The sequence below is a fragment of the Monodon monoceros genome, unplaced genomic scaffold (assembly GCF_005190385.1).
Source record: "Monodon monoceros isolate NGI ecotype Baffin Bay Population unplaced genomic scaffold, NGI_Narwhal_1 Super_Scaffold_16, whole genome shotgun sequence".
Lineage (NCBI taxonomy): Eukaryota > Metazoa > Chordata > Mammalia > Artiodactyla > Monodontidae > Monodon > Monodon monoceros.
This window is the reverse complement of record NW_021703772.1, coordinates 38,044,907-38,066,367: the sequence shown is the minus strand read 5'-3', so window position 1 is coordinate 38,066,367 and position 21,461 is coordinate 38,044,907. Positions and strand designations below refer to the sequence as shown.

Sequence of the window (21,461 nt, the reverse complement as noted above, 5' to 3'; positions counted from 1 at the left end):
ATCTGATATTTTTCTTCTTTTTCTGTTAATGTGGTAAATTGCCTTCATTGATTTTCTAATGCTAAACTACATTTGTATCCCTAGAATACTCCCACTCAATTATCTCAATTACGATGCAGGTCTTCTCTTATTCCATACATTGTTGCATTTAATTTGCCAACATTTTGTTTAGGATTGTCAGTACTTTTGAGTGGACGTTTTCAGTCTAAAAAATATTCAGCCTAAAAAAATCTACCTTAAGCAACATAAGAACTGTAGATAACATTAAAAAAAGAATAGATCTTTAACCCCAAGCCCTTTATATTATTCTGAATCTTGTCTACAGTGATCTAACCACATAACAGTTCTGTTTGCTTTTATCTAAAGTTTTTTGTGATATCTTTATCTAAATGAAATGAAACATGTTGAGGGTTGAGATAAGACAAAGAATCTTATAGAAACCACATACTTCCAACAGAAAAGTTCTTTCATTTATTGCCTGCATTTTTGGCAGTTCACAACATATGCTGAGTCCATTGGGATGGAGCTGGGTCCACTTTATAGTGAGCAGTACCCGGTATAGTATATGTTCTCAATAAACATGCAGTGAATTGAAAATGAAACCACCAGATGGTGCCACTGCAGGTGATAGTCCAATTCTTCGTTCAACAGTAAAGAATGTTATCTTTTTAAGTACTATCTGGAAAAATGTCTTGGGATTGTAGTTATGCATATACTAATAACTAACTACCCCTTCATCTCATCCTTGACACTGCAGGTCTCCAAAGTCACCAAATATTTAAATCAATGTGGCTTAAAGTTAACAGAAAAAAGCACTAGAGTTGAACTGGGGGATTCAAAGAGATGCTCTCTCTACATTTAGACTGTGAATCTTTTTTTTTTTCCCAGCACTTAATTGTTTATTGCCCTGTGTTCTGCAAATTAAAACCTTTTAAACAGAGAAGGGATACCATACAAGATGAAAAGAGATAATCGATAATTTTAATGAAAATTGAAGTAGCCTAGATTTTGTCAGTCTGCTTAATTATTTTACCTCCCAGGGTATTAGTAGTTCACTGATAAAATGTGAATGCTTATCTACAAAGGCTTTGATTATTAGAGAGTCTTTATATAACTCCGGGGCTTAATCACCACTATAAGTTGGCATCTAAAACAAAAAGGCAGCAGGTCTCCTGGATTTCATACTATTTAAAATGTATTCAGTCCCCTACCCATTATCCACCTATCTATCAACAAAAATACTCATCTGAGAGCTAATTCAGTTGAAGTTCTGCACTGCAAAACATTTGATTGCATTAAGTGACAGACATATTAAAATGGTGACAAGTAGTCAACCCTGTAAAATATTCAGGGTCATGGGTGTTACATTTGATCAATTCCACTTGCTGAGCACATCCAGTTCTTTGTGTATTACCAGGCAAAACAGTAACATTGCCCTCATGTTTCCATGGTGACTTCTGAGAGCAATTCTTAAGTTTAAGTAATTCTCTTCTAGATGATATTCTTAGTTTACCCTAAATTATATTATCATTGTGTTAATTTACTTTCTGCCTCAGCACAAGGTGAAATTTATTTGCCTAGGACAAGGGAGGTTTTATTTGAGAGGCAGGGGTAGGTTGGAGAGGGATGTAAAATCTGAGGGACATGGTAATATGATTAAAAACTGCAGAAAAAGAGAAAAAAGGAAATACTAGATTTGAATACACTTTTTTTTTTTTAATAATTAAAAAAACTATGTGATAGTAAAAGTACCCTGCTTCAGAAAGGCATTTTGCTTACCTGGTCTCAGTCCCCACAAAAGCTGTGTAAACCAACATAAATGTATCTTCAGATACCATTTTTAATCTTAAATTACAGTATAAATTACCCACTCTAAGCATCAATTAACATTTTAGTGATTCTAGCTCAGTCATTAAAATATACAGCTTTAAAGAAAATTTCTACTGATTCAATTAAAGCTAATCTTGGTGGGATTCTGAAACTCTAGCTAAACGCCACAGACTACCTCTGGCTAATGAACATTAAAAGAATCAACGCAGATTCAATTAAGTGGGTAAAGAAAGCTGTTATTATTTTAAGCAAAATTAAAACAGATGGGAGAGACTGACACACATATATTCAGATGTGTACCTGCCTCACGTTTAATCTTTTATGAATGACTGATCCCAGATGGTAATGGGATTCAGGAGCACAATTTGAGATACAGTATCCATTTGCCTTTTACTCCAATGTACGATGTCAGTTACAACTTTTCTATTTAGTGGATGATGCAAATATCATCAAAAGGAAAGAAACCATCATGAAAACTTCTGATATCCTGAAAATGACATGTTGGTCAATTGGTCTAACCAAGTCCAAACATCTACCCACATTCTCCATCATTCAACTCATTTCAGATTTGGTGCTACTATCCCACATTCACACAAATGGGGAGGGGGGCGGTGGCAGTGATCAGACAAGAAATCTAGAGAGACAAACACAGCAAATGCATTGTGTTGACGAGTGTCGGGTAATCTCTCATTAACCACTGAACCCAGAATGGGATGTGCCCTCCCCTGAACTCTCACAGCATAGCACCTGTACTCTTCTGGAAGATCACATTTTATTTTGGATAATGATAAAAATAACAAAAATACAAAATCCTAACAGACCAACAATACAGTTGACCCTTGAACAACATGAGTTTGAACTGCACAGGTTCAGTAATACGTGGACTTTTTTCACTAAATGCATACTACAGGACTACATGACCTGCAGCAGCTGGCTGAATCCTTGAATTGGGGGGGAAAAATGCTATGAAGTTGTCACTCTATACTAAATGGCCTCCCAGTGATCAATTGAATGTTATTGTTTACCATTAACAAAACTACTTTTCCAAGTACAGAATGGCCCACAGAATTTAAATCCAGTGATGTTATCACTTAGGTTATAGGGATCTGCTCATAAGAGAAAATAAATCTTAGTTATTGCTGAGTGGTTTGGTTTTTCTAAATATTCCTTTCAGCTGTTACAGATGGCTGGGCCTCTACCCTTCTTTGGAATCTCAGAAGGGCCCTTTGTTCTTTGTGAGCATCATCACCCCATGACCTGGAGGCACAGGTGTGTATGTGAGCACTTAGTCTGATTTAAAAATGCTCGGGCCTCTACATTTTCTGTTACTGAATGAGGGTCAAGAAGGGAAGTGATTATCAGAGGGACCTGGTCTAGACCTCACAAGCCAGGAGGACTTGGCGGCTGCCAAGAATAAAGTGTCTTTGGAGAAACAATCTTGCTGGGAAGTCCCTCCCCCTCACTCCCACCCACTCCACCCCCAGCTGGAAAGGGTCATCCCTGGCAGCTGCTATCATAAGAAGAGTGAGGCCAAGCTGACAGCAGCTGTTACAAACATACTGAACAGAGATTTCAGGAGGAAGGCTGGGCCCAAGGAAGAGTGCTTTTATGAAAATACGTGAGGTCCAGCGGTCAGCGCTGCAGATTTCCAATAATGGCACGTACTTCAGAACTGTAGCTAGGGTGCTTTTACCCATCACAGGATAGGGAATGCTATAAGGTAGTTCTGTTCTCCTGACACAAAAGGAAAATGCAGACTGCCTTGCCTAAGGCTTTCCAGAGAAATGGATGACACAGACATAACCGATATTGGTACTGTCTGAGGTCCTCCCGCTTCCCTTTGACAAAGCTGAAACACTGCTCATCTCAGTGATATCTTGTTTGGACATCACTCTCTTGGTTGATGTGAATTCAGATCCTCTGGGACAGCTTTGTCTTTTAAAGTCTGGAGTTTGCCAGTCCTCCAGACAGTAGAGCATATGGTTAAAAGCCTGGAATTTAGAGTTAGATAAACATGGATTTGAGTCCTGCTTCTATATCACACCAACTGTAAGGCCCAGGGCAAGTTACTCCATTTCGTTGTACTTTAGGATACTCACGTGTGAAACATGGATTAAAAACAGGAGTTATTTCACAGTGCTGTTGTGAGAATTAAATGAGATGATGTAGGCACAGGGTCTACCCCAATATGCTTACAATAAATGTCCATTATTATGACTTTATTAAAAATAAGCATGGTTGTTAAACTTGTCCCCCATGAGAAAAGGCTTTGAAAGAGAATTAGGGCTTTGTTTTGCGTGAGGGATTGATTCTTTCAAGGACCGAGGGTCTGTTGACCTTGTATTTTTGGTCAAAATTCCATGAAATTTGGTGCCATAAAGTTCAGGACCCACTCAGGTTCCAGAAGGACCTCTGCATGGGGGTATCTATAAGGCCATTTGACAGATGAGCCTGGACCTTGGAGAGGATTGAGGTTAGAGATACAGATTTGGAAGTTTCTTCCAGGGGAACTTGAGTGTGCAACTGAGTGGGCTGTGCTGTGCAGTGGAGCCATTTTTCTAATGGCTAATGATGTTGAACATCATTTCAGGTGCTTATTTGCCACTTGTTTATCTTCTTCAGTGAAATGTCTGTTAGTGCCTTTTGCTCACTTTCTAATGGGTTTGTTTATCTGTTGACTTTTGAGAATTCTTTATATATTCTAGATATTAGTCCTTTCTCAGACATGTGGTTTGCAAATATTTTCTTCCATCCTTCAGCTTGTTTCTTCATTCTCTTAACAGGGTCTTTCACAGAGCAAAAGTTTTTAATTTTGATGGAGTCCAATTTATCAATTTTTTAAAAAATTGGTATTAAGAACTCTTTGCCTATTAAGACTTTTAGTTGGTATTAAGACTCTTAGTCTTAGATCCTGGAGATTTTTTCCTATGTTTTATGTTTTACCTTTAAGTCTATGATCCATTTTGCGTTCACTTTTATATAAGGTGTGAGACTTAGATTAAGGCTCATTGTTGTTTGCCTATGCTATCCAACTGCTCCAGCACCATTTGTTGCAAACTCTACATTTCCTCTATTGAATGTCTTTTGCACCTTTGTCAAAATTAGTTGGGCATATTTGTGTGTGGCTATGACTGGGTTGTCTATTCTGTTCCACTGATCTATGTATCTTAAGACTGCCAATACCTGACAATCTTGATTACTGTAGCTATAAGTCTTGAAATTGGGTAAACTGATTTCTCCCACTTTTTCTTTCTCAAAATTGTTTTAGCTATTCTAGTTCCTTTGCCATTCCATATAAAGTTTAGAAAAATATTACCTCTATTATAAAAAAACTTTGCTGTTATTTTGATAGGAATTTCATTAAGCTTACAGATTAACTGGGGGAGAACTGACATCTTTATTATGCTGAGTCTTCCAATCCATGAACATGGTCTCTCCATCATTTTATATCTTTTTTGATTTATTTCATCAGCATTTTGTAGTTTTTAGCATATAATCCCATATTTCATTTTTGCGGGGGCAGTTGTAAATAATATTGTATTTTTAATTTGATGTCCACATGTTCATTTCTAGTATACTGAAATGCAATTGATTTTGGTGTGTTTGTCTTGCATCTTGTGACCTTGCTGAAATCACTTATAATTTCTAGTTGTTTTTTCTTGATTCCTTGGGATTTTCTATGTAGACAGTCGTCAGCTGCAAAGAGGAAAAGTTGTTTTTTTTTTTTTCCTTTCTGATCTTTATGCCTTTCACTGCTTTTTCTTGCCCTATTGCCCTGGCTAGAACTTCCAGCACAATGTCAAGTAGGAGCAGTGAAAGCAGACATCCTTGCCTTCTTCCTGATTTCAGGTGAAAACATTTAGTCTTTTACCATTAAGTACAATGTTAGCTGTTTTTTATTAAGTTGTTAAATGCTCTTTACCAAGTTGAAGTTCCCCTCCTTTCCTTTTTTTCTGAGAGTTTGAAAATTGTTAATGGCTGTTGAATTTTGTCAAACATTTTTTCTACAGCGTTTGACACAGTCATGTGATTTTTCTTCTTTATCCTGTTAATATGATGAATTACATTGATTGATTTTCAAATATCAAAATAGGCTTTCCTGGTAATAAATCCCACTCAGTTATGGTATATAATTCTTACTGAATTCTATTTGTTAATATTTAAGGATTTTTTTGCATATATATATATATATATATATATATATATATATATATATACATACACTTCTTTTTTGTACTACCATTGTTTGCTTTTAGTATCAGGGTATTAGCTTCACATATGAATTAAAAAGTGTTCCCTCCTCTTCTATATTTCAGAAGAGATTGGGTAGAAATGGTGTTAATTCCTCCTTAAATATTTGGTAGAATTCTCCAGTGATACCATCTAGACCTAGAGATTTCTTTTGGGAAAGTTTTAAAATTCAACTTTTAAAATAGTTATACACTATTCAAACGATCAGTACTTCATATTGGTAAATTGCAGTAGTTTGTGTTGTTTTATAAATTGGTCCATTTCACCTAAGTTGTCAAATTTCTTTGCGTAGAGTTATTCACAATGTTCCTTTATTATCTTTTTGATGTCTGCAAGGTCTGTAGTAATATACCCTACTTCATTTGTTGAGTTTTCAAAAAACCAGGTCATTGTTTCATTGATTTTCTCCATTGTTTTCTGTTTTATTTATTTATGCTCCCATCTCTATTATTTCCTTTTTCTGCTTATCTTGAGTTTATTTTGCTCTGCTTTCTTCTAGATTCTTGAGGTAGAAACTTACTGAATTGAGACTTTCCCTCTATTCTAATGTAAACATTTAGTGTTACAATTTTTTTCAGCACTAATATGTGTCCCCAAATTTTGATTTGTTGTATTTTCATTCAGTTCAGTGTAGTTTGGGGGATTTCCCTTGAGATGTCCTCTTTGACCCGTGGATTACTTAGAAGTCTGTTGTTTAATTTCCAAGTACTGGAGATTTTCCTGGTATCTTTCTGTTATCGATTTCTAGTTTTACTTCATTGTGGTGGGAGAACACACTCTATATGATTCCAATTCTTTCAGTTTTGTTGAGGTTTGGTTTATGGTTCAGGATATGATGGGCACTTGAAAAAAATACGCATTCTGTTGCTGGGTGGAACAGTCTATAAATGTTGATTAGGTCATCTTGGCTGATTGTATTATTGAGTTTTTCTATACGCTTGATGATTTTCTATCTAGTTGTTTTATCAATTGTTAAAAGAGAGGTGCTAAAGTCTCCAACTATAATTGTGGATTTCTCCATCTTTTCAGTTCTATCAGTTTTTGCTTCATATATGCTACAGTCTGTTGTTTAGTGTATATACATTTAGGACACTCTCCCTGAATAAGTTCCAATCTTTATTGGGCTGCTTTCCTGATATCCTTTTCCTTGGGCCCCAGCTGGACTGCCTTCCTACCCTCCTCAGGCCTGCCTAATGGGTCTGTAATTGCGTAGGAGGAAAAGAAGAAAGGAAGGGAGAGAAGGAGGGAGGGATGGAGGGGAAGGAGGAAGAAAGGAAGGAGGGAAGGGAGGGAGGGAGGGAGGGAGGGAGGGAGGGAGGGAGGAAGGAAGGAAGGAAGGAAGGAAGGTAGGCCAGATAAACTTCTTTTAGGCTAACGTTTAAGTTATATTCTCTAAGAAATCTTCCTTTCTGCTACATCATTGAGTCCTTAAAGCTCCCATATCAGGAGCAATGATTCCTCTTCTTTGAATCCCTTAGTGCCGACTAGCTATTTATAAGAAATTACAGGAAGTGTGTATACATGTGTATGTGCGTGTAATTTTAATTTTGTAGATGTCTTCATACCAATTTGATGCATCAGTACAGCTTTTTAGATCTTGAAAAAAAAAATAAAGGAGAGGTTGCAATAAAATTTGGCGTTGGTGTTGGGAAGTAATCAAATCTACAGAAAAGGCCAAGCTACAGAACAGTACATTTTCATTTTCTCTCTCACCTGTGGATTCTATGAAATACCTTCCTAACAGGATAGTCACCATAATACTTATAAACTAGCATTTAAGTTTTATCACTAAGTCAGGCTTTATCATTCACAAGTGTGATTCATTTTTTCAATAATTTGGTACCTGATAAGTGCTTGGCATTACTAGAACCTATGTCTTATAAAGTTGATATTTAAATTCGCATATATTTAAAGGGTAACAGTTTTTTTTTCTTTAGAGCTGAGTGTTAATCTTTCCTAAAATAATGACTGTAAATGTGTGACTCTGTACTGAACCAGTGAGTCATGGGGTATAATCAAACAATAACTTTATTCTCCCTTTCCTATACCTGGTATAATCTTTATGAGACTACTTCTTTTCCTGCCACCTCAGATAAAATCTCCAACAAATAACAAAAAGTTCTCCAGGCACTTTAGTCACAAACATAACTTCATGTCAGTAATTACAATGTCTGTTATGTAGTAACAAACCCTGAATGCTTTTTAGCACCGAAGCTCCTCTCCGCCTCCCCCAGTGGGGAAGGAAACAAGGCTGACTTCTCTCTTTCCCAGACTATGGCTTCTCCTCCTCCTTTCCCCTCTTGGCTGCCTCTGCCTCCCTCAGGACTAAAGAGAAGAGGGAAAAGGAGGACACCAAGGGTACAGGGACAATGGTCTTACTGACTGGCACCCTTCTGGCAGTGATCCTCTGACTGGGTCAGATGTTTAAAACTGTCTCTCGGATGCTTATTTAGGTTCTCCAACAACTTCCCAACTTCCCTGGGTGACTGCCCCTCTCTGCTGGTAGCTCACATTCCCCTCTCCCCAACCCCAGGCATCCTACACCTCCCCATACTTCCAGGCAGCCCTCTTGAGTCGCAGCCAGGAGAACTCCAGGGCAGCTCTGGCCCTTGGCTCACACTTGGACATTGGGAAACATACACTCTTGGCCTATCATTGGTGGGGGTAGAATATTTCTCAACCACAGCCCTCTTTTTTATTTAACTTCCCAGCAAGCAAGCTCTAATCAGAGCCATTCAGTCTTTAGATTCATCACATGCCAGTCCACTCAGCCCCCTAAAGTGTGTGGAATTCATATCAGATATCCAAGCAATCTCCTTGAAGCTTCTCTCACTGGGCTTGGGATCAGGATTTCTCCCCTGCTATAGGGGCAGGGGAGTGGTGATGGGATGTGAAGCAGAACTATCTCCAAAGAAATCTGCTCTCTGATCTCTTAAATGGGCATGGGGGCCATGGGTTGAAAACTGGTACGTGACTTTGAAACGTGGGGGCAATGGCTCCACTGTCCTGAACACTCAACTGAAGGTGAAACTGAAATTGTTTATTTTAATACATCCTATTGAATGGTTCTTTCATCAAGTGACAAATTCATTCATGGTAAAGCCAAAAAAATTTCTTTTTTGCTCTATTACAAAGAGATAAGTGGAACATTTTGTCCTAAAATATTGTCTACTCCAATGTTCTGAACATAGACTCACATCCAAATTCTGATTCAAAACTTGTGGGCTTATATTTTTACTCACAGCAGTGAGGAGGCTGCCAACAGCATCAAAGTATGTGTGCCCACACCTCTGCTCCCTCCCTTAATGAGAGTTCTCTATAAGATTTTATGTTTCTCTTCAACTGAATTAACTAGAAGAAAAAACAAGACTAGCATTGTTGAAGTTTCCACTGCCCATTGGAAGTCCGCCTACTGGGAGGTCATGTTCACCCCCAGTTCCATCTCTTAGCAGAACCTCTGAGGACAGAGAAAAGCCATCAGAGACTTGTTTGGGGCTGGGGTTCAAGTTCACTGGGTTTTCATCGTGTCCTCAGCTGACTGCTAAGTAGCTCTCCTTTTCTTTTTTTTCTAAACCCCTCTTCTATATTCTGCTTTCTCAGTCTTGAGAAGCTTAATTAGACACTGCCAATGTGAGTACATCTTATACAAAGCCAGGTGGTAATGGTTTCCTAAAGCCCTATGATAAATACAAGACACATTTAAAAAGCAGCATAATTTCAGTGTTCAGTTGCCCAAGATACAACTGTCTTCAGAGAATCCCAGAAATTCCTAGAATATACACACAGGGGCGTTTGTCACCCCTATAAACTCTCCCAGTTGAAGTTCAAATTATCTCATAACAGTGAAAGGGAGAGAAGGTCCCAAGGAAGCAGCCAAATTCCAAGTGATTTGGCATGGTAGAATCTTGGACTGAATTTAATCAGAGGCCTAGAGTTTTCAAACAATCTCTCTAAATTTCCGTAGATAATTTATATAATTATACTGGCACATACATTTTTCCATTTCAGTAACAAAGCCACAAAGATATTTCTTTCACAGACAAATTTTTAATGTTGTAAGAGAAAAACAGTGTGCCCATATAAACTCACAAATTCCAAGTAGGGGCACGACTCTGACTTTCCTCTCCAGAGTCGGTAAGAATGCATTCCAGATAAAGGAAAAGGGAGGCACAGAGCTCTCCTTTGCCAACTCCCTTCCTCCACTCAAACATAAGTCTTATTCAGACACAAGATGCTTTATTAGCCAAGTCTCCTCTGTTCCGCTTTGATATTTTGATCCCAATTGAATATGACTGATGACAGCTCTCAGCATATACTGTGGGCAGATTTTTGCTTGCACACACGGTACGTACATCTTTGATCAAGCCCAGCTGAAAACACTGGCCTAAGTAGCCAGACGTGGCAGAATTCTGAACCTGTTCTATCAAGGCTAAGGGGTTCACCCTACTTTCTAGAAGTTTTTTTGCTCATTGAATGAATTCAATAGTACTTTGTATAAGGGAAATAGAATGAAAACAACTTAAATAATTTCTGTTCCCTTTTGATTATAGCAAAATGGACTGAACACAAAGGATGGTTTACAAATTCCAAGCTTCTGATCACAGACAGGAGCCGTAAACCACGAATGCCAAGTAAACACACACTAAGAGTCAAATAAAATATGCATCAAAAGTAATGATATGCATAATCACAGTAATTGCTCTCTGGGAAAAGAGGCAAAAGACAAATTTTACCAACCTCACAAATCAGCTGTCTCTGATGCCACCCATCTTTTTTAATCCTACTCCTACTCCAAAGCACAAAGGCCCCGGTCTGCTACGGGAGGCCCAGGGGCCACAAATACTCATCTACTCTCTCCACACCTTCCACAGGCCAGAGACATAGGCTAGGAAATGTGACTTAAAGAAAGGTCTCCCTGGAATCTCCTGGTGGTCCAATGGTTAGGACTCTGTGCTTCCACTGCAGGGGGCACAGGTTTGATCCCTGGTCCTGGTCGGGGAACAAAGATCCTGCATGCCGTGCAGTGCGGCCAAAAAAAAAAAAAAAAAGGTCTCCCTGAATAATTCTTGCTCAGAGGCTCAAGTAAGCCATTCAGAGCTACCAGAATCATGTCTTTCATTGTCATAATTCTAGCATCTAACACAGAGTCAGGACCAACTTGTAAAACAGATAACCCCCTAGGAGGACTGAGGTGTTTGTGTCATGAGATAAGGGAGAAGATTGGCATGGTGGTAGTGAGTCTTAGGTACATACCTCCTAGTGCATATTGGTCAAGTGGCTTGCTTTCCTAACACCTAGTCCTCAAAGAAATGGGAGTTTTAAGGAGCATGAGTGCACGGATGTCCTAGTCGAGAGAAAGTTAAAGTTAGAAAAGATGCCCTTCAAAAAGCCCTTATTGTTCAAAAGCAGTCCTTATTTTCATCACAAGGAAAAAATCTTTTTCTTCCTTTCTCTCTCTCTCTACTTCCTTCCTTCCTTCCTTCTTTCTCTCTTATCTATATGAAATGATTGATGTTAACTAAATTTATTATGGTACTCATTTCACAATATATGTAAGTCAAGTCACTATGCTGTACACCTTAGAATTATACAGTGCTGTATGTCAAGTATGTACATAATTTCCAATAATCATTATTGCTTTGTAAATCACAGTGTTGACCTAATCAAGGGGATAATTTCATTATCATATAGCACTTGTGAAACTTTCTGTAGACAGAAAACCTTTTCATTGGATAACAGAAATAATGGCCCTGAAAGGGCTTTCCTGAAAAAGGAAAATAATGTGCCATATATCATTTACGTAGAAAAAAAGGTATTATGGGTAAATCATTATCAGAGTTATTATACTATTGGATTAAAGATAACTCATCAAAGTACTTTAAAACAGCGCAAGTTATCAAGACTATAATAATCTTTGAAATAAAAGTTCATATGTCCAATGATGACATATGGTTTTCATAGAGAAAACCAATTAAAGACAGCTGTGTCTTAAGTAAACTTTGGAATGCAGGCTCATATGGGTAGTTACAGTAGTAAACCTTCACTCTGCCACTGATTCACACACACACACACACACACACACACACACACAAACACCCCTTTCTTTGTGGGATCTAAACACAAATCCTATTTGCTGATAGGTCTAGATCAACTTCCACTGCTGGTGTTAGAAGGAAGAAGTGATATTGCCTTATATCTTAACCAAGTCCTACCAAGATTTTGCCCTATGTTGAAAAGCTTTGGATGGTGGTAGAGCTTTGACAAGCAACGGAAGGCAGCATGATGTGGTAAAAAAAAAAAAAATTTTTTTTTTAAATCAGGGATCCTGATTCATGGTACCACTTCCTCTACTGACCAGAGCTATGACTTTGGACAACCTAGTAAATGCCCCTGTGGTTTGGTTTGTTCATCTGTAAGATAAGAGATTGCCCCTTGGCCACTTGTGATTCTACTTTAAATTCAGTTTATAGAAGGCTCTGACGTCACTGGCTTCCTACATCTTCCTATGGAACTGGGTGGTTTAAAAATATGTCCACAAACTCTTTGATACTCCTGCGCTTGGAAGGCGGCATCTACTTCACCCCTCTGGATTTTGTGACTGCGGCAATGAACAGATGCCGCAGAAATGTGAACTTCAAGGCTAAATCGTTGAAAGTAATACGGTCTCTTTCTTTTACTTGCTCACACTCTCACTCACACTCTCTCCCAGGGCGGATACCTTTAGCAACCCGAGCCACCAGGTAAGATATCCAGCTATTCTGAAAACACCATGCTAGAGAAAACCGCAAAAAGGAACCACATAGAGACGGAGAGAAAGGCCCAAGGAACATCAGCAATTCGATTCTTCCTACCCACGTGATTGACAAATGAGAGAAGGCGGCTTTGAGATTATGCCAGCCCCGACACTGTAATCTCATAGGGTATTAACTAGAACTGCTCAGCTAAACCACACCTGAATGCCTGACCAGAAACAAATAAGTGATTAGTGTTGTTTTAAGCCACTAACTTTGAGGGTAATTTGTTATGCAGCCACAGTAACTGGAAGAGGAACCATGATGGAATTAAAACGGGAGAGAAAAAAAATGCCACCCCCAAGGTCAAGCAAAGAAATCTTTATCATCCACAAGAACCTCAGGAAAAGCAGACTTGGAAGTCCGCAGAAATGATGAAGGTACTTACAATTCACCAATAAATGTCACAAAAATCAATACCAGAATAATCACCTTTTTATTTCCAAACTGGGTGATCTTTATGAACATTTTCCCACATTCATAGTTAAAACAAATATAGTAAGAAAGACCCTAAGTGGAACCATTTGAAAAACCAGCAGCAAGGCCAAAGGTAAAGGGCCTCACTGGGGCATCGAGTCATTTCTATGTAGGCGCTCACACCATTGCTTGCGGGCTCTCTGCCTCATGCCTTTCTCAATAAACTATGCAGTTGATGAAGGGCAAGTGTTTCACCAAACACACCTTCAAATAACTCTGAAAAGTAGGACTTCCCCTTTAAAAGAACAAGGAAAACAGTTGGAGTCCAGTAAGGAAGGTGGCACCTATCACTGGACCAGAGATGGTGAGTTTGGGATACCCCATGTATCCTGGTGAAGCTGAATCAAGGGTGATGCTCAGAAGACAGCAAATGATGGCCTGCAGTCAGGATTCAGCCACAAACCCATAATTTTTCTTTCTAACCCACCCAGTGTTTTCAAAGCAGGAAACTCCACACAAAAAGTCTAGAGTTGTAGCTTCTCTTGAAACAGTGGAATTCTAGCAAACCTGGGTCTGCAGTACCATCTGGTCTCCATCAGCTGCAGCTGACTAGCTCTTTCTCCCCTCAGACAGAACATGTCCTATTCGCCACAGTCCCCACCACTCCCTATTATCCACACCTGGGCTCACTTCACTTGTTTTTTATATTCCTGTGCCTGTAGACATTTGAGTTTGCATCTGGTAACCTACACCAAGAGAGGAGTTTCAGACTCCAAATCAAGTGTTTCTTGATCACTAATGGGTTTGAAATTTGGGGTGGTTTAGAAATTCCAGTAAATTCTGCTGTTATACCCTTGCCGATTTCTTTTCCTAAACCACAGATGTGGGACTATAACAAACCCATATGCCTAATAGTTCTGTAAGTCATCTTATGACACTGTTACTGGATATTGGGGTGCTAAGTGTGACTCTGGAAATATATACTAAGCTTATTTGATACATCCAAATTATCTTCAAAATACAAACTGTGTCCACAACGGGGTCTAAAATTCCTAGTCCAAGTTGATGCAGAAAAGAATCAATTGTTAGTCAGCTCTGAGATTAGAATGGGCAGAAATGGAACAAAAAGACCTACATATTGTAAAGGGAAACAATTTAATAGCTTACCACAGAACATCTTTCCAGGTGAGTTCCCGTGGGGACTGAATTAGGCAGTGAGGGCACATTTGTTGAGAGATTAAGACCAGCATTTTCAGGTTTGGGTGTATGTGTGTTTGTGTGAGAGAGAACAAATCAAGACAAAACAGCTCACCAATTCCAGACATTGTCTGTGGCCATAGGCAGCAGCATAATGTATGCTATTGTAGCCTTCCTTGTCCCGGATAGATGCATTTGCATCATGTTGAAGCAGAAACTCTAGACATCTGTAAGTATAAAGATGAGATGTTATTTCAGAAAACATCTCTGGACCAAAAGGGATAATTAATGTAAATGTTCTCTGAAAACATCTCTGGACCAAAAGGGATAATTAATGTAAATGTTCTCTTATTATAAGTGTTCCACAAAGCACTTTGTGAGTTGAAGTGTTTCTTTAAAAATCCTACAGCAATGAGGGTTTATGTACTGGATGTTTTTTGTGTGTTTTCTGCAGCTATCTTTATTTCAACTTAAATTTTTTTGGCCAAGCCACGCAGCATGTGGGATCTTAGTTCCCTGACCAGGGACTGAACCTGCACCCCCTGCAGTGGAAACGCAGAGTCTTAACCACTGGACCACCAGGGAAGTCCCCTCCTTTAGCTTAAAATAGCCATTCTAGAATTCAGGAAAAGCTTTAGGAACTAGAGGGTAATTAAGGTTTTTTTTCCCTTCTCATCTTAAGGTACAGAATCTGCCTGTCATCAAGATTACTGAATAATAAGCTTTAGAGCTCCACGTCCAAAAGACAAGTTCTCAGCATAATAAAGAAGTGGTCAAGATACTGCAATGGGATAAACCTCAAGAGAGGGGTGTTTATTTATAACCTTGCTACTGGAGACTCTGAGATCAAAAGGTTGGAAAAATAAATAAAATAATATTAAATTTTATAATAATAAAATTTAAAATAATATTTAAAGTAATAAAAGCCTTTTCTGACACAGTTATAATTTTTCTGGAAAAAAACACCATCTTTGCAATAGGTAAGAGGAAGGGGAGTGGCGCCACCTCCGCTGAAGAGCCCCAGACTCCAAGACACAGGTACTCGGGGACGTAATGTGTTCTGTTCAGGGCGTGTTGCAAATGGGACCATCCTGCTGGTCAAAGAGGGAAGAACTAGACAGGGAGCAACGTTCCACGATTTCGGTTTTATTTCTGTGACAGTGGGACAAACATGTCCTCTACAAGGCCAGGGTGATTCAATTTCATACTCAAATCAAAACTGTAAGATCCTAAATATAAGCTTGTATATTAAATAAGACCCTCCAATGGACAATTTCTACAGTTTACTCAAAAACCTTAAAATGACCCTTACCTAAGGCAAAAGGAGTAAATAAAGCACACACACATAGAGAGATGAAAACAGACATTTTAATTTCTAGAAAACCTGATGAAAGAGAAATTTTTTAAACCGAATACCTACATATCACATGATTCATCCATAAAATTCTCTGTAATAAATCAAACTATTATTGGAGTGCTGATGTATCAGGCTGTCTTTGGTGATTTATACCTTAAAAGGAAGTCTTTTTTTATTCTTGTAATTAAATGTCCATGGACTGAATCCTAGGTGTGACTCATTTTAAACTGAATTTGGCTCCTGAAATAAAATCACTCAGTAGGAATAGCATTCTAGTGGACACACAATTCCCAGCTTCTGAAAGGATTATACTCTAAAAATCAGTTGATAAATTTAATATGTAATTTGGAAAGTACTGGGATTACTCCCAAAGAGCTATTTAATGCAGAACACAGCTGAACTATAACTGTCAACAGTACTATTAGAAATAACAACAATACTACAGAACGTGAATATTCTCCACATTGTTCCTAAGGGAAAATGAAATCCAGTCTTAACTGGGAATGCTTGTCTTCTTTACCACCCAGGGCCCTGACTAGTAATTTTGGCACCTAAGCTGCAAAATCAAGAGAGGCGCATTAGGTCAGGGGTGTATTTGGACAAGGGGAGTAGCATTTCATTGCATGAAACAGATCTCCAGCAGGCTGGTCCCTGCCTTCCCCTGCCTCTCCTGCTCCTTCCCTCTCCATCAGATGTAGAGAGGGCTGCTCTGGCCCAGGGCAAGCTTGCATTTCACTGGAGAAGGGAGCATCTGCTGAGGTGGCTTAAAATTCTACAGTCTTTGAATACCATTATTTTAATTTTGGACTATTAGGGCAAAACCTTTGTTATTCTGATTTACTCACATTTCCTGTTACTCTGATTTCCTGTGCTCACCCCAGGAGCAGTCAAAGTTATGTCCCCACAACTTGCACTGGGGCCTCACTTTCTAACCACACCTTTCCACAACGGTCTGGACAAAGGAGGAGAGCCCAGTGGGCAGTGGGAAGACCCCAACGTGGACATGAGCATTCAAGTCAGAGAGAAACGGGTCCCTCTGACAGCAGGAGAAGAGAATAAGCAAGTTAAGGACTGTGTGTGTGCAGACTCTTAGAGCACTACATCCACTGAGCCTCACAGGGGCAGGACACAAACTGTGGGCACCAGTTATTCAAGTGTTCATTCATTCAACAAACAGTTACTGATCACCAGCTACCTACTGGGCACTGCACTGGGCAGAGCACAACCTTCTCACTGCCACTTCCAGTGCACGAAGGGCTCTCAGAGGAGGAAGCATTAGGGGTTCCCACGTTATCCACAGCCCTGGGTGCTGGCAATCACTCCATCACAGTAATAGCTGAATCTCTGTCAGATACCAGAGCAGGGCAGGTGGGATGAGGGGTGACAGAGCAGCTGTCTGCAAGAAGCAAGGAGCTGTTTGTAAGTTGATGGGTGTCTTCTGGGGAGAAGGGGAGAGTACGACTGGTGCATTTCACACCAAAATCTCAAAACATTTATTCATAGAGTCTGCTAAATAGTTATCCTCAGGTCACAAAACGAGAGCCTGAGGCCCTCAGAGGAGGCTTAATATGTCCCCTGAGGCATACTACATGGCAGAGTCAGAAACTATATTTAAGGTACCTAGTCCTAAAAACTGCTGACCAATCACAGTGATGGTCACGGCAAAGGTTCCAATTTTAGAAAGAGTTCCTTGTGTGAAAACAGCATATTTGAAGGATATATTAAAAGAATAGTTTCTTCTTCAACAAAGGCAAGCCCACATCACTTCTGCAAGAGCCCAAGTGAGACCCCAAAATAGTAAGGCTGGCCCACGCGCAACCCAGAGCAGCAGACAGAGCATCGGTAACTACACCTTGTTCTTAAGCTGAGAAGAAACTTACAATGCAGCTTCCTTTTCTTTCAGCTCTCTGTCTCTTTCAAGTTCTTCGGAATTTTCATGGGCGTTTCCTAAGATAGTCTTACTTCTCAGCATAAGGGAAAGAAAAAAAATTACAATTAGTGGCAAAGTTGCTAATGATTTTGGTGCAGTTTATATCTTAACAATTTCTCCCCCAACTCAAAAGAAGCAAGCGCTACTGATTTTTGATGGAGGATATACATGGTTCTCCCCAAGGCCATCCAGTGAGTCTATTCTCTCCCAAGGAATCCGACTGAGAACATGACTTTCCTAAAACTTCCACCGAGGTATCAGTGATTAAGACAGCAATCATGCTGCCCACCCTTCCATGAGTATTCTAAACTCCCCATGGAAAGAGGAAGTGACTAGCTTAAACTTCCCCGGCTTCTACAACATTCCTTGCTGCCTCCTTGGCAGTTGAGCATCTCATTTATCCAGGAATAAATGGGTTCCTAAGTACCCCTTATCTGCCAGAGCAATTCTTCACCATCTGGGATTCCTCTGCCAGCTCTTAACAGATGAAGTATATTTGTCTCCCATTCTATTCCAAGTGAACAGCATAGAGCTTGGCATATAGTAGATGCTCAATAAGTGTTTGTTGAATTAATAACATGTGGCCCTGGGATCCTGAGGCTAAAACAGTCTTGCCAGTACTATATGAAGGAAAAAAAGCTATGTTTTCCAAACTGTGGAAATATGGATCATAATCCATTACTGAATTGTGAAATCAATTTAGCGGGTTGAAGTCAGTAGGGTTTTTTTAATGAAATAAAAGTATATCAAAATGCATCCCACATAGCAAAAGTAAATATGGTTTTATGAAATCTTTGTTTCCATTTTCCATACATATGTATAAAACATATATATGTGAGTGTGTGTATTGGGTCATGATGTAAAATGTATTGCTTAGTGTGGGTCATTGTCTAATACATTTGAACGCCATTGCTCTACAAGAAAAGGAGTTACTACTGACCCCGAAGCAACTCCATAGCACAGGGCAGCAAATAACTCAGTAGCTCTCCAAACAGGATCACTGAAAAGTATTCCTATGAAGGAAGGCCTGGTCCTCAAGTCTTTGAGAACAGTCTCATAAACTGTGGGTACCTCTTCCACCTTTTCCCCCTGAACTGGTTCACTTAATTCTGCTTTCCATTCCTAGCCACCTAGAATCCAAATATGATCGGGGTACCCAACTTTCTGTACTCCAGCTCCTGAAAGAGTATTCATGCCCAGGTTTGAACAACAGTGCCTATTTTAAAATACTGATGCTGCATTTGAAGACTATTAGGATTATGCATAGATGGATATTTTTGACACATGACATATTTATTAGCAAATGTAAGTTTTACAGCAAATGAAGCGTGTAAGTGGTGATGATGAAAACCGCGGTATATGACAAAACAAATTACGACAGATTTTGAATGAATTGAAAACCTGGGCTTGACAGCTCCACTTGGCATTCAACCCAAAGAACAGAGAGGAGAAGTAATTGCGCAGTGACACATACTAATCAAACGTAAAGAGAGCAGAATGGGAAACCCGGGGCTAGGGATGAAGCAATTCTAACTCCTTCAGGTCTGGGTGAGAGGGATTCTTCATTCACACTCTCTGTGAGGCGGTATGAAGAAAACTTAGCAACCTGCCCCCACCTCCCCCACCCTGAGAGGAAACAGAAGTAAGGCTGTTTTTACTTTCTATCCATGTCTGATGCAGCAGCATAGTGCAAAGCGGTGCGGCCCCAGTCATCGGTTTCATTAACGCTGGCCCCTGTGGTCACTAATGTCTCAATACAGTGGAAATGACAATTTGCAGCTGCATAGTGCAGAGGGGTCCTGAAAAACAAACAGCAGTCTATTACTTCATTCAGTCTGCAGAACAGACGCCCATCACTACACCAGCACAGACAGCAGTATTCCTAGGGGTGTTGGCTCTCAGTGTGGAGGCCAAGAGACATGCCTTTCTCTGACTTTATGTTACAACGAAGGCTGCAAAGATGGTGGCTTCAGACAAGGCCACCCACCTGTAGGTCTCTCCTTTCTCTCCATTCCTAGTGCCTATCCTGGTTCGGGTCTACATTACTGCTCCTTTGGACTCTTGCAATACCACCCCTTTTGGCCTCCTTTGCCCTAATGCAACTTCCACGTAACTTTTAGTCGGCATCAATGAAGAACTGGATTTTCTAAGGTCCAATACCTACATATAACAAACCTGTACTAAAACCTTCAGTCCGCCCCAGTGAACAAAGCCTTGATTTTTTAGTTTGGAATTGAAGACTTTCCCAAGCTAGCCCTGGTCTATCTTTATAAAGTCTCTCTCTCTCCCCTAAATGTGTCTAATGCTGTTTCCAAACTGAATGACCTGAGGTTTTCTTGATCATGTCCTCACTTCCTCCACCTTTCCTCGTGCTGTTTTCTTCCCTGTACCAGCTAGTATTATGGCATGATTTAGCTATGCATGCAAAGGACAAATAAGGTAAGAAAAGTTCTATGACCCATCCCAATAGCCAAAGGGGCTATAGGTGGCGTGTGTGTGTTTCATGTTTTATTTATTTATTTATTTAAATTGGGGTATAGTTGCTTTACAATGTTGCGTTAGTTTCTGCTGTACAGCGAAGAGAATCATATATATATCCCTCTTTTTTGGTACCTTCCCATTTAGGTCAGCACAGAGCATTGAGTAGAGTTCCCTGTGCTATACAGCAGGTTCTCATTAGTTATGATTCATGTTTTAAATGTGTCTAAAGATTTATCCCAAAATGAAATGTTCAATAAATACAATAAAGTGCTCCAGATCTTGTGACCAAATTCTGGGTTGGAAGGGCTGAAGTGTTTTACTCTACTACAGACAGAATTTTCTAAACTATGTCCATGTGGGAAATTACATATTTTACAGAAACAAATATATATGCACATATAAAATATGTAATCCTCCACATGGATACAGTTATATATATATATTGGAAGCATCAGAGAAACAACTGGCACTTCTAAACAGAAGCAGGGAGAGGAGACTCTTTCCTTGTGCCTTGTGCCTGCTTTGTTGGTGTAGAAGGGGTTTCCTTCTGAGAATGGAATCTCCCCAGCTAGCTTCGCTGTTTACCATTACAACATAACACGATTTCCAGATGGACTGCTCCCTACTCCTTTTATTTAGGCACTTGAAGCAGAGTTCCCTGTTTACATACCTCCCACACTTGTCCTTTTTATGGAAATCTGCTCCGCTGCTCTGCAAGAGTTTTATACATTCCACATTACTAGAAAGACAGGGAAAACATCATTAAGATGGTGGAGGTCAACTGCTGGGCTATCTTCAGAAAGAGCTGTTTTCTGCAGAGCGCATGCCCAGATGAAATGAGAGCACTAGCTTTAAATTCTGCTAACACAAAAATAACCTGAACACATTAGAGTAATGCCATATCGTAAGGATCTAAAGTTCCCACAATTCCTTTTTCAAAGCTAATATATCAATACGTTAGAGAGCTTGATGGAACATTTTCAATTCCATGACTAAAGAATTTAATGATTATTACATGATGAAACTTTTCAGTGATGGTTTTCATCATTTACCCTAAAATTCTCTTTCAAAACCATCAAGAGTTTATGAAACAACCCCTTAAACCTAGAATAATTTCATGTCACCTTTAAACAATAAGCCACAATGGATGAGCGTTACCTTTTATCACAGCAGAATGAATTCACTATGATAACCATTTTCGACCCAG

The 21,461-nt window shown here is 39.5% G+C and overlaps 1 protein-coding gene across 2 annotated transcripts in view; it reads right to left on the bottom strand.

The window, feature by feature from the left end:
• ANKRD44 (ankyrin repeat domain 44) overlaps window positions 1–21,461 on the bottom strand; it is a 325,912-nt gene that overhangs the window by 70,019 nt on the left and 234,432 nt on the right. For both annotated transcript variants that reach the window (XM_029224527.1, XM_029224528.1), the window contains exons 13-16: window positions 20,925–20,993; window positions 19,432–19,572; window positions 17,724–17,804; window positions 14,602–14,713 (exon numbers count right to left, since the gene is read on the bottom strand). In XM_029224527.1, coding sequence (XP_029080360.1) covers window positions 14,602–14,713; window positions 17,724–17,804; window positions 19,432–19,572; window positions 20,925–20,993 — 403 coding nt within the window. The remainder of the gene's footprint in view (window positions 1–14,601; window positions 14,714–17,723; window positions 17,805–19,431; window positions 19,573–20,924; window positions 20,994–21,461) is intronic.